Source organism: Rhynchophorus ferrugineus, unplaced genomic scaffold (genome assembly GCF_030347505.1).
Source record: "Rhynchophorus ferrugineus isolate W39M unplaced genomic scaffold, kcgeb_rfMv2 rfM9, whole genome shotgun sequence".
NCBI classification, from domain to species: Eukaryota; Metazoa; Arthropoda; class Insecta; order Coleoptera; family Curculionidae; genus Rhynchophorus; species Rhynchophorus ferrugineus.
In genome coordinates, this window is record NW_027472588.1 from 14,425,595 (window position 1) to 14,440,487 (window position 14,893).

General features: G+C 31.5%; 1 protein-coding gene across 3 annotated transcripts in view; it reads left to right on the forward strand.

Moving 5' to 3' along the window:
* The window catches only part of LOC143202313 (T-box transcription factor TBX20), a 130,294-nt gene that overhangs the window by 18,956 nt on the left and 96,445 nt on the right, over positions 1-14,893 (forward strand). For all 3 annotated transcript variants that reach the window (XM_076413767.1, XM_076413766.1, XM_076413765.1), the window contains exon 3: positions 135-275. In XM_076413767.1, coding sequence (XP_076269882.1) covers positions 135-275 — 141 coding nt within the window. The remainder of the gene's footprint in view (positions 1-134; positions 276-14,893) is intronic.

A 14,893-nucleotide genomic window follows, 5' to 3' on the forward strand; every position in this document is an offset into this window, starting at 1 on the left:
CTCTTGATCATTGTTATAAGATGGTACTAACAAAATAATTCTTTTTTTATATAAGAAATTGATGGAATTTCTTTATTAATTTCTTCATATATATAATTTTGGGTTATGTTATGTTAAATATATTCTCTTTATAGGCCATCAACGAAGAACCCCCTACTTCAAGAGAAATGGACCAGTGAGGATCTTCGCCATGTTACCTGTCACCTTGAGACAAAAGATCTCTGGGATAAATTTAACGAATTAGGAACAGAAATGATCATTACGAAAACAGGAAGGTTAGTACAATTCTCATGATACTGTTACGTTTAATTATTGTGAGAACATGAATGACTGGAACTATAATCTTAAATAAATGTGTTATATTTTTTGATTATCGGGATTTTTTATATATTTAATACAGAAATTAGTGGTGAACTATTTTTATTTGTTTCTATATCTGGAATATATTTATTTTATTTAATTGATTAAAAAAGCGGTAGATTTTATTTTACAATTTATATATAAAACAAGTTGAAACACAGACATTTTTAAAAATATATTACAAAAAAACTATTACATATATATTCATCATAGAGTCATAGAGAGAAAAAACCTAATACCAACACACGATTTTGGGTTTATTAAGAAGCATTCAACAATTGACAATGTCCACAGAATAATAAATGTTAATGAAAAAGCCTACGAAAGTAAAAAAGTATGCTCAGATATATTCTTAAATGTAGTACAAGCCTTCGATAAGGTTTGGTTTGATGTTCATAAACTACAGAAAATGTTACCAGAACAACACACCGAACTACTAAAATCGTAAATTACAGCAAGAATGTTTAGAGTTAAACAAGAAGAAGCTTATTCTACAATAAAATAAGCTAAAACAGGTGTACCACAAGGAAGGATACTGGGGCCAATGCTTTATTTACTCTACACTTGTGATATATCACAAATGGAGAATATTACGATAGCTACATTTGCTGATGATATCGCTACAAAACCATAAGAAAATTACAACAGGCAAGTGACAATAAAAATAATTGGACACAAGCTTGGAAAATAAAAATTAACGAAAGTAAATCTATACATGTGCAGTTCACCTACAATCAGACCATACAGGCACCAATAACATTAAATAATACTATCATTCTATATACCAACAACGCTAAATATCTGGGAATTAATTTTGATGCAAAACATACCTGGAACATATAAAGAAGAAAAAAAAAGAACTGGAATTAAAATATAGGAAAATGTATTGGCTAATTGGAAGAAAATCACAATTATCAGTACATAATATATTGCTTTTATATAAGCAAATACTGAAACCTACATGGACATACGGAGTTCAATTTTGGGGATTTTCTGCAAAGAGCAACATAAACAAAACACGAATTTTTCAGAACAAAATCCTGCGAAGTGCTGTGGGTGCACCCAAATACTACAGGACTGACTACTTACATCGAGACCTTCAGATACCCACAGTCAATCAAGAAATCAAGAGAATTGCAAGGGGCATGAGGAAAGACTCCATTCTCATGAGAATATTGAAATATTGCAACTTTTGGATACCACCAGAGCGGGACACGCACTCATAAGAATCAAACCATCTGATCTTGTGTAGTGTTATGTAGTGAGGTGCATATAATAAAAAATACAGCAGTGACATGTAAAAACATTATTTCATCAGAGACTGAGATAGGGCCGATGGGTCCTCCTAGTTATATACCTAGATTTAAGTTATCGTAAAGACAAATTCTAGGTTAGTCGGAAACGTCTAGTAACAACAATGTAATAATTAAATATTAGAAAATATATATATATATATATATATATATATATATATATATATATATATATATATTCGTGAAAATATTGTTTGCCAATATCCCAATCTTTATATATATATATATATATATATATATATATATATATATATATATATATATATTTCATGACAAAATTCGTTTTCTTTGAAGGCAAACTAAAAATCGATTCTATTTTTGATATTTTTCTTTTTTTCTAGTGTGTCGCAGTGTTTAGTGAAATGTTTAGAATCTAACGTAAATATATGTGTGTTAATTGAATATCTTTGGGTATCACATACTGTAATTCTTAAAAAAAAGTAGTGTTGATGTAGATTATGGTCAAATTTTACGTGGAACGTATTTATGATTTTCATTCTGCAAATAATTGTTCTTTACAAATGAAGCAAATCATATCTGCACAAATGCATATAATACTCTTACTACTTGTATATGAATTTCTATAGTTCTTAAGCTTTTTTTTCGCAAAAAAATTGATCATTGCTCTATATTAATTTTTGGAAATTTGTGTACACAACGGATTCACTAGAAATATAATAATTTATATACTAATATGCAATATTTCAGTAGAATTTTTAAATATAACTTACATTAGATATGTTTAGTACAATCTAAGTTTAGAAATTATTTTATTGATGTTCTTTTGTTGTACTTCTGCATCAATACAGAAGTAAAACACATGGGACAAATTAACTACATCAGTATATATTTCCCAAAAATTATATTAGGCTATTTATTTTTTGTTAAGTTAGACTGACTGATTTCCTGCGCATTGATCATCTCTATTGCATTGCTTCCCTCTTGCTGCGTTGTTTTGACGGCGTTGAAGTATTAGTCAGTTTAATGTTTTGAAGAGCAAGTATCTACAAGAGTCTTGGAGATAAGCTTATGAAGAGCTTATTATTGGCTTTTCATAAGTCAAAATACTGATAAAAGAATCCCATTAATCTTAGGTTAAGTTGGGATTATTTTCAGACTGACTAGTAGTCAAGTTCTTTGATTTTGAGTCTGATCTGTTCGGCGTTTGAGGTTCGGTTTGTGAGGTACCAGGTGTACCGGAAAGTTATTACCGTTTTTTTTTTAATTTTAGATAATTATCAGGAAAATAAAAAAAACGTATTTATTCGAAATATTGACCATTTGATTCTATATTTATATAGTATTGCCCATCTTTCTGGCAATTTATGGATGTCATCCCAAAGAGAACTGTTTGTACTATGAGCAAAACCATTCATCGAGCTATTTTCTAATTTCTTCGAAATTGGCTGTGTGAGGAAGTGCTGCTCTGCAAACGCGTGTTCCACTGATGAGAAAAGTTGATAGTCGCATGTGAGATAATATGTATGGTTCAAATTGATCATTTATTTTTGAGAGCGATTACTATTAACCGTTTCACCGCGTTTCAACAGTTCGTAATACACCAGGCAACTTCTTGCAAATTGTTTTGGCATTGGAGTCGATCAGTCTTTGGAGACTTTTCATCACCCGCCACTTTCGAAGCAGTATTTCTGATGATTTTGTGATTTTCCATTTGCTTGTCATTTAATGGATGTTGCACCCACCTTATCGTCTTTTACATATTTCCCATTTCTCGTAATCGATTGCTAAACATTTCTTGGGTCACATTTAATGCTGCTGCCAATTGTTTTTGGGTTTGGATTTTGTCTTCATCCAATAACTCTTGCAGTTTCGCGTCTTCATACTCTTTCGATCTACCAGAACGTTCTTTGTTTTGCACATCGAATTCACCACTTCTGAATTTTCGAAACCACGTCTCACATGTTTTTAATGTTAGAGCATATTCACCGTAAGTTTTTAACGGGAAACGATGATTTTCAGTGGGTTTTTCTTTTGATTAAATAAGAAAAGTAATGCGTACCAGAAGCTCACGTTTTCAGCAGGAAACTTGACATTTTTAAAAGGGTATAAATCTATGACGGTGCAGCTCTATGACTTTCGCAAAATATAATAATATAATATTTATAGCTTTGAAGCTTTATGTCAGTAGAATAAAATGACATATGTGTCAAATTATAACACTTAATACTTAAGCGACATCTGTTAGAAAAACCGGTAGTGACTTTCCGGTACTTCTGGTATTTAAAATGATTAAAAGGATCTACCGCCACAGCTTTCAATCAAAATAAGGCGGTAATGATTTGTCGGATGTTATTATTGTGGATCCGATTTTTTTTATCGACAAAACATTAAACAATCTAGTAATTTCTGTTTTTTAATTAATTAATATAATCACCCATAATTATATAAATTTAAAGGTAATTAAGTGAAAATTAACGAAAAAATGAAAGTCTAATAAAAGGCCACGCGCTGATAACGCTCGATCGTGTCGGATAATCGTGTTGTCGGTCCGTTTTTCGGCCACAAAATCGATCTTTAATGTGATTCATTCGGTGAACGAAGAAAAAAAGTCGATAATTAATTTCCGAACAGAAGATTAAGCTGTTCCGAACGGCGTAAAACAGAAGGTCGGCGGCGGTCCCCGTCTCCAGGTAGAAAACGGAAAGGCAAACGGCGTTCTGTTCGATATGAATTAACGATTAGTTCGATGGCATAATAAACACGTTGCTATTAAATTTCGGTTAGCAGCGAAATTCGCTTTTGGTTGACGGCCAGATGCCGACCGAATGAATACGAATTTATCGGTGGATTATTATCGAGCGCGATGCCGTTTTACCGCGTTTAGATTTTCTTGATTTAGATGACCGACACTTTGAGATAAAATGTTGCTCGGTTAAAACCTTCACGAACACGCTCACAGATGGCGCTACACGTTCCTTAATACATTTTAATTATCGTTGGGAACTATCGACTGTTTAGTAACTGACTGCTTTTTACTATCGACTCTTTCAGTCGCTATTTTTGGTTCGACCGACTTTAATACTTTTTACCAGTAACTGTTTTCAGTCGCTATTTTCGATCTGACTGGTTTTGCTACTATTTTCTATGGACTGTTTCAGTCATGTACTTTTACGTTGCCATTTACTATTTTACTATTTATAGTTGCTATTTTTGGTTCTACTAGTTTCATTCGACTGATTTTTAACGTCCTGGCTCTGTCATCCTAGCCGCGATCTTGACAAAAATATATCCAATTTTGTTTACATAGATTTATATGTAATATATATATATATATAGTTTTATAATTTTTTTGTTTGGCTTGTAAATAACAATATATTGTATATTAATATAGCAGTATTTTGGAACGATATTTTTCAAGATTGTTAATGTAATACTGTAAAAAGATTAAAATTGTCAATGATAAATAGTAAACTACTTTTGGCTGTTTTTATGGCTATAATAGATATTACCTATTATCTGTATTTACGACTATTCTCTCGATTTTTGTTAAAAAGTATTTCCGTTTGACTTTATTTAAAAAGCTTAGTAGTTATTGTGCGATCATTTTTAATTATGTCATGGATTATTTTTTTTCTATGATCTATTTTTTTATTTCTTTAGTTTTTAGGTTTTTTTTATGTTCTATCGTATTGTCTATATTTATTATAGTACACTATTTAAAAATAGCAATTAACGTATTAAAATACGATAACACATTAGTGGGATATTATTTTATTCCATAGAAAAGTTCCATTTCTTCTTACGGATCCACAGAACATTCAAATATAAAACACTACCGTTGGAAAATATTAGCACATATAATATTAACTGCTCCAAGCAATTATCTCCGTCCTTTTCTCTCTCACAATTTATGTACGATAGGGTTCGGACATCTTCGTCTGATATTACGAATTGAGAAAACAGTATTTGACTGTATTTGACTGAAAATTGTTATTTCGAATATCGAATCGAAATCGAATATATTTTCGAAGCTTAATAAGTACCGGTTAAAAATTGAAAGACAGTTTGACACTATTGCTGGCATAGCTTCTCAAGGCTACACACAAACACATAGTTTTAGATATATGGAACGCTGTAAGCAAAACTTGAATTCATCATAAAATAAGCACACAATAATTTGCATTTTTTGCTAGGTTCGAGCCTTCCAAAGTTCGAGTTCGAAAAAAAATATTAAACAAATTATATAACTCTGTATTTGATATTTATTTTTACTATGTTTTCTATAAATATGCCAATATAACCAAGAATTATCGACTTTTTTTCTAAAAACTTGACTTTATAACTTTTTTTAATTAAAATGCAGCTGCTCTTCGTTCTTTTTAAGTTCTTCAGTGTGGCTATATTTTGAATTAGCTTGTTTTAATTTTGTACTCTTAACTATAATTCTTATTCTTTTCCTTCTTTTATTTTGCCTTTGAATGAATGTATTCATATAGTTGCACATGTTCATCATTATTTCGAAATAAACTAAATAAGTACGGTTAAAAATTGAAAGATAGTTTAACACTAATATTGGCATAGTTTCTTAAGACATCTTAAGCTTTATATATATATATATATATATATATATATATATATATATATATATATATATATATATATATATATATAGAAACAAATAAATGTCACATTAAAAATCTTATTCAAATAAATGAAATTATATTCCTGTTAATATCTCAAAGGCTGTAATTGAATTGAAGATGAATTTTCAGAAGCATCTCCTTATCTCCATTTGGAAGTGAGGGTACATAATATAGTTCCTCAAGTTGTATCATATAACTACGTAACTCTAGTGGCCATCCTCGTTTGACAAGAAAGAGAGTTTTCAAAAGCCGTTAATAACCCTGCAGAGAAATGGTCGGTTTGAAGACAAATATTTTTGAATAGTTATTAAAATTAAGATAAATTATATTGAAAAATACTTATATTCCTTCGGGAATATGCTTATAGTTATTGATTACTGATTTATACTATTCGAAGCTTATACTATACAGTCTAATTTTACTTATAGGGCTCATATAATGAATATTTGCAGATAAATAAAATATATTTGATATATAATAATTGGTAATCGTTAATATTAATAAAAATTAAGAGTATATATTTAATTTTAGGACACTAATGCGTCCGATGTTCTTGATTATACTTTAGAAAACCCTTATCAATTTTATTATAAATAACACGATGAATAAAATTTATTTTATTTTATTTAATTGAAATTTAAACTTGTTACATTAATGGTGGAAACATACTTTAATATTATTTTAAGCTAAAAATGTATGTAATAAAATATTGTAGCATCATATAATCTAGTATTCATTCAACAAAGTTTCTGATGTTTGATATAGTATAAAATGTGCCATAAGTTTATTAACATAAAATCATAGCACTAGTAACCTTATATAGTTAGAATAGTAGTTAAACAAACAGATAATTAAGAATCCTTTTGCATTTAGTTTTCTCATAAATTCTCATTATATCAACACTTGAAGGTGTAGGCTGATCTTAATGTATCATTAACGAGTAGGTATATATTATATCGTTAAAACATGATTATGTTTCTTAATATTGTCTGAACATTCATTATTACTCAACTTATTAATGCACACGTTCCCGTAAACAATGGAATTTAAGATAAATTAACAGATATGAACAAGAATTATTATTTCAAAACTTTCCTTATTTGATTTAGTATATTAAACGTGTTATGAAACGCATAAATATGGAGATCGTTTTGGATTTCTGACCAGAGGAATTATTATTCGTATATTACTTTCAGCAAAAAAAAAATAATATCTTATTACTAGTTGTTGCTGACTAACTTATCATTTATCTATACATTATATTACTACTGTTCTGTTGTATTTACATTAATACACAAGCAAGGCGAGTACGTGATAATACATCAGTATGTATTTTCCAAATTAATATAAAACTAATCTCTTAAGCTAAATTTAAGAATACACTTATACACTAAACAATTTTGTGTGGTTTGCTTCGCTTCAACCTTCTGATTTCCTGCGTGTTGTCCAGTAGCTGTACTGCTTCCACGTTGCCGTGATTTAGCAACCTTATTTCATATTTTAATGCGAAATCTTGGATCTCTTCATGTATCCATTTGATCCCGAGATCATCTTGCAGCTCTTCGTTTGTTATGTAGTGCAATAAGCATTGGTAGTTAATCGTAAAACTTTGTTTAAGTTGCGCTAGATTACTAGTTGGTTTGACGGTCCGAATTGGCTTTATGATTGACTGTCTCAACTATGACCTAAATTTAGGTACTTATTCAGGACGACCCATTGTCCGTTTCTAACAAAATAAAGTTAGTAGCATTTTTCAGTATTTTTACTATTTAGTACACTTCACTACACAATTACACAAGATCATACAGTTTGGTCTCTTCAACCTGTATCCTAGTTCAGTATTATCCAAGAGTTGCTACACTTCGATGGTAACATGGTAGTGGTGTTTTTCCTCCTGTTTTGTTGCGAATCTATTAATTTTCTTCTCTGCCGTTAAGAATTAGAAAATTTTCCTATAAGTAATTTTTCCTCTAGTATCTGGTTACATTTATATCATTTCTCAAGAATTTATTTTGAAATATTTGTATATGATTGGTTTATCAACAGCTTGGTTGTAGCTGAACTACAAACTGTTGTGTTCTATTTGAGGTATGTCACATGTATAGCGCAAGTTAAGAACAGGACTCAAAACACATTTACTTTCTTTTATTGTGTAGTGAGCTTTTTGTTTAACTCTAAACATCCTTGTTCCAGGAAATAATAGAACAAACTGTTAGATTGAGTGTTTTTTACATTATTCTCTTTGCTAGATTGGCGATTACAGTGTTAAGTGATGTTCAATTAATTAGAACAATTAATTGTCTATTAAAATACCTTGTTGTTTTTATCTGGAACATTACCATAAATTGATTTCTGCAATGATTGAATATGTATCAGTAAAAATAGACTTTTGAATCAATGGGGCACTTGTTATATCATATTACTAATTAATCATTATGGCATACAAAGTAAAGGCTATAAAAGGAAATGTTAACAGTAGTAACATACTATAGGTTCAACTGTTGAAGATATTAACTTATTTATGTTTTTATCGATTACTACTTACAAAACCCGGTGTTAAAAGAAAGAAAAAAGGAAAATTTCCGTTGTTTATCGTTTCAATATCATTCTCGTCGCATTCGCAGCTTATCGATTATCCATCATTGGATACGGAAGAAAACAGAACAAAAGTAAATTGCCTCCTGACATGAAAGTTGTCACAGAATGTGACAAACCCTTGTTTGTCTAATTCAATTCCATTACTGAGTTATTAAGGTGTAATGCCATGGAACACCCAAGTATATTTTTTATTTCAAGATTTCTTTGAATATTTATTGATTAGTATGTTTTCGCTATTCAATATAATTATATATGTATTATTGGATATAAATTTTATACATATCAGTAACGTAACCTTGAAACAGTGGAGATTTTATATTAGTATATTACTTTTTCCTTGTTTTTCATTATTTTGAATTAGTAATTTTGAAGAACGATTGCTTGTTGATTGTTATGGAAATTTAAATTAAGCGAATAAAAAATCTTGAGTAGTTTCATAAGCTGAAAAGTGGAAGTTTAAAGTGAATGAAGTCATGAGAGGGCATGGTTATGGCTTAAAATGGAGCTTTTGGATGAAGAATTAAAAACAAGTAAACAAAATAAAGTTCTACGATTGTTTACCAACGCTTATCATTACGTAACTAATGAAGAGCTGCACGATGACCACGAAATGAAATGGATATACGAAGGAATCCAAGATTTCGCATTAAAACACGAAATAAGATCGCTAAATCACAGTAACGTGGAAGCAGTTAATAGTAAATTAAGATTGTACTAGGCATATCTAATGTAAGATGTAATTAATTTAAAAAAAGTATGTCCAACTGTGTCCAGATTTAGTGATGAATTTTCGAAGTTCTTACATACCAACAATAGGGTATGGGTTGAGAAGTAAACATTCTTTTGATTGTTGAATTATAAATTTATGATGATTTATTTCGAGCAAATGGAAATGAGGTCGATTCATATATAAGGAGACACTACAGAAATATATAAAAAGCTATTAACTAGCGTTCGACAATATCTTGCAGAGTATCAAGGTACTGTTTGTCACAAAATGTTAAATTTTTCATGACAAATGGCTTAATTTTTTTTGTATTCACATTAATTCTCTATTTACTTATATTGTTAAATAAATACATAATGGGAAAGCTGGAATAGAGCAATTTAAAAGGAAATATCGTAGGAGTGTTCCAAATCTGTGTGTCAAAATATTCACTTGACGATTGATTTGCATTTTTTGATATATATAGATAAGTTTGAATATTTACAAAATAACTATTAAATTGTATCCTTTCCTTTTAACCAACATATTCCAGGAAATTCCGTCTTTCATGTTATAATTAGGCATATTTGTTTTAAATTTATAAAACGGGTTAAGCTGATATTAATTTAAGTGGTATTTCATGGAATGTAATTCTATATAGTTCATCGGGATATCGCAAACTCACTATTTCTAGAATATTGAAATCAACAGATTTAGGTCATGTTTTTGCTGATGTGCATGTACGTAACAGCCTTTAATGATTTTCAGTAGTACATTTTCTTGAATTAAGAAAGAATAATAAGAGAACTAAATAGTAATATTATTGGTTCACAATACGACAAATGTGAAAATTGAAGTTTGAAAAATATGAAAAATAAGTCCGTAGAGCTTTCATTGATAATTGCAAAGCCTGGATGGACGTTAAGGAAAATTATACTAAATATCTGGTGGGATTGGAAATAGTCATTATAAACTGCTATAACCTGGATGAACCACTAATTCGACTCGCTATTGTCAAGACTTGTATTTGTCGAGAGTAGTGTCCAACTGAAGCGTGCTATTAAAAATTAAGTCAATTAAAAAGTCAGACTGGATTAATGAAGGCGTTGTCTTCTATCACAATAAAGCTGGTTTACTATTTGTTCTGATTTGTGAAAACCTCTCTTAATAGTGTAAAGCAAGCTTCAATTTTTTTTTGATAACATCTTTATTAGATGTGCTTAGTGCAATCTTAATTATAAATTAATTTATTACTATATTTCATTTATACTTGGATTAATTCACAAGCAAGACGACTGCGAGATAAATACATCAATATGTATTCTTCAATTATAAAATTATACTAACTTAAGCTATAGTTTATACTAGCGGTATACACGTTATATAGCTTCGTATGGTTTGGTTCGCTTCAATCTTCTAATATCCTGCGCGTTGTCCAGTAATTGTATTGCTTCCACGTTAGTATGATTTAGTAATCTTCTTTCGTGTTTCAACGCGAAATCTTGGATAACTTCGTAAATCCATTTGATTTCCAGGTTATCGTGCTTCTTTGGTTACGTAGCGATAGGCATTGGTAATTAATCGAAAACATTTGTTTTGACAGTGTTGGATGACTAGTTGATTTAAATTTTTAGTGCAGCCCCATATGTGCACCCCATAGGTCGAAATTGGCTTTATGATTGTCTGATAAATCAATCTCTTTGACTTTAGATCAAGTTGAGAGTATCTTCCGACTAACCAGTATATTTGTTTTATTTTGGTTCCAATGTATTTTGATTTTTGTCTAACATGATGTTTCCAATTTAATCTACTGTCAATATGGATGCCGAGGTATCTGATTCTGCTTGAGGAATCGGGCATCCATTGAAATAAAAAATTAACATGAACAAATTTGGAGTCATTAAGCTGAATTTTCCAATCTTTCATCCATTTGTAGATTTTGTTGATTGTCACTTGTACTTTTTCTACTACCCTGGACCGAGATATATCGTTTACCATAATAAATGTGTTTAGGTTAAAATCAAAGGAAATCAATCAGTTAAATTCAGCAAAGGTTCCAAGTAGTGTTTCTTTTGTAGTTGGAAGCTTCAAATGATGATTGTTAGAATAACTTAGTTGGTGTTTGAATTACGATTTTAACACAAGAATCATTAACCAGCTATGAAATGTATTCAATTAAATTCGTTTTTAGAAACTTTAAAACAAATTGAAAGTACTTTTCCCCAGTTTATTGGTATGAAATGTTTTAATTGGTTTCAAAATAGCTGCAGTCTTAGAATATAAATATTTACTGAATAGGTACTTGAGTGTAAGCTATTATTCAATGTTGGTTATTTATGGCGTATGAAATAATTTCAAAGGGTTTATAATAGACTGTGTTACGTTCTAGCTAACTTCATTTGGAAGCCCCAGAGAGGGGCTCCACTTTTTAGTGTGTGCTATTTCGTTGAAGTGTGACCTAAAACAAAGAACGTTCTGGACAGCTAAAAAAAGGTGAAAACGAGGATTTTGTAGACATTACTCAATGTAACCATTGTTTTGGGTTTGGAAATGGTAATGGGAATCGTTTCTAATTATAATTGATACGTTTGAGCCGAATTCTGTGCAAAAAAACGGATGGAATCCGAACAAAAACACGGTCATGTTATTCTTCAGCCTGGCAACGCTTGACCATAGGTTGCAAAAGTGGTGAAAATATACCTGGAAACATTAAAATTGGAAGTGACGTCTGAACAGCGCTTCATTCCCTATGACGATACAAAGAAATTGATGGATTGGTAGATAGATTCCAAAGATACGTCGTTCTTTCGAAATGTAACCAGTAAATTGCCAGAAATCTGGGAAAAAGCAGCTACTATCGATGAACAATATTTATAATAAAATACATTGACTGACTTTTCACACTAAATCTTCAAATTGAAAAGGAATCTTTTAAACTAATATGTTGACCTCATCTTTAAGATCGCTTTTCTTTCAAAACTTTTCATTTTCTTGTTTACATCATATTCTGACGAAGGAAGACTACGAGATGTAGTCTCCCGATTCGCAACATTGTTTGTGAGAACTGTCGTTTATTTCGCTTCTATTATTCGACTGACGAGGATCTAACTCGGCCGTTTACCACGAAGAAAACCAACTGTAACAATCCGAATTTTCGTTCTTTCTTTCTTTCTTTCGTGTGTGTGTTTTTTCCTCCTTTTTTTGATAAATGAGCTTCGCGGGGCGTCCACCCGACCGAACGACATTTCGAACGCGACAGGAGCCACGTCACGACATTGACTGAAACGCTGCCATCGCTCAAGATAATGTCCGCCATTCGTCATCTACCGCTCAAGGGTCCACGTTATTTAGCATACGTTCGTTCAAAGCGCGCATAAAAAATATTATACCCAACAACTCACAAACGATTGACTGGTTATATGCGTTTTTAATCGGCGATCTTGATTAAACGCCGAGACCCATTATTCAGACTCCAGCTGCATTCGATTTTTTTTCGTGGCTAACCCGATAGGATGCTCATTTTATGGATATTTCTCGTTCGCATTGTTCGGGGATTATTTAAGCAGTCGTCGGTTGTTTTTTCTTTTCGTTGTTTTGATATTCTCGAGATGTTACTATGTAACGATTATTAGTCTTGAAATATTATCAGATATCGTCGCGTGAATAAATTTGTTTGTTTTTATTTGTTTCATATATACTTGTTCTATTAGACATACAGTTAACTTAATTAAACAAAAACCAATAAATATATAGACCTATAAAATAGTTTTAATATCGACTTGGTTGGCGCAGTGGTCGAGGCCACAGGACGGTCCTCCTACTATTGCGATAATCGCAGTTTCGAATCCCGTTGGGGCATGGATGTATTTTATGTTCCTGATTCTAATGGTAACTTTGGAAAGAATGGAAAATCCCAAAAGGAATAACCATCCCAGTCACGCCAGTATATATACTTGTTCTATTAGACATACAGTTGTTTTAATAAGGATATTCTTAATTAAACGAAAACCAATAAATATATAGACCTATAAAATAGTTTTAATGCCGACCTGGTTGGCGCAGTGGTCGAGACCACAGGACGGTCCTCCTACTATTGGGATAATCGCAGCTTCGAATCCCGTTGGGGCATGGATGTATTTTATGTTCCTGATTCTAATGGTAACTGTGGAAAGAATGGAAAATCCCATAAGGAATAACCATCCCAGTCACGCCAGTATATATACTTGTTCTATTAGACATACAGTTGATTTAATAAGGATATTCTTAATTAAACAAAAACCAATAAATATATAGACCTATAAAATAGTTTTAATGCCGACCTGGTTGGCGCAGTGGTCGAGACCACAGGACGGTCCTCCTACTATTGGGATAATCGCAGCTTCGAATCCCGTTGGGGCATGGATGTATTTTATGTTCCTGATTCTAATGGTAACTTTGGAAAGAGTGGAAAATCCCATAAGGAATAACCATCCCAGTCACGCCAGTATATATACTTGTTCTATTAGACATACAGTTGATTTAATAAGGATATTCTTAATTAAACAAAAACCAATAAATATATAGACCTATAAAATAGTTTTAATGCCGACCTGGTTGGCGCAGTGGTCGAGACCACAGGACGGTCCTCCTACTATTGGGATAATCGCAGCTTCGAATCCCGTTGGGGCATGGATGTATTTTATGTTCCTGATTCTAATGGTAACTGTGGAAAGAATGGAAAATCCCATAAGGAATAACCATCCCAGTCACGCCAGTATATATACTTGTTCTATTAGACATACAGTTGATTTAATAAGGATATTCTTAATTAAACAAAAACCAATAAATATATAGACCTATAAAATAGTTTTAATGCCGACCTGGTTGGCGCAGTGGTCGAGACCACAGGACGGTCCTCCTACTATTGGGATAATCGCAGCTTCGAATCCCGTTGGGGCATGGATGTATTTTATGTTCCTGATTCTAATGGTAACTTTGGAAAGAGTGGAAAATCCCATAAGGAATAACCATCCCAGTCACGCCAGTATATATACTTGTTCTATTAGACATACAGTTGATTTAATAAGGATATTCTTAATTAAACAAAAACCAATAAATATATAGACCTATAAAATAGTTTTAATATCGACTTGGTTGGCGCAGTGGCCGAGGCCACAGGACGGTTCTCTTACTATTACGATAATCGCAATTTCGAATCCCGTTGGGGCATGGATGTATTTTATGTTCCTGATTCTAATGGTAACTATGGAAAGAGTGGAAAATCCCACAAGGAATAACCATCCCAGTCACGCCAGTATATATACTTGTTCTAT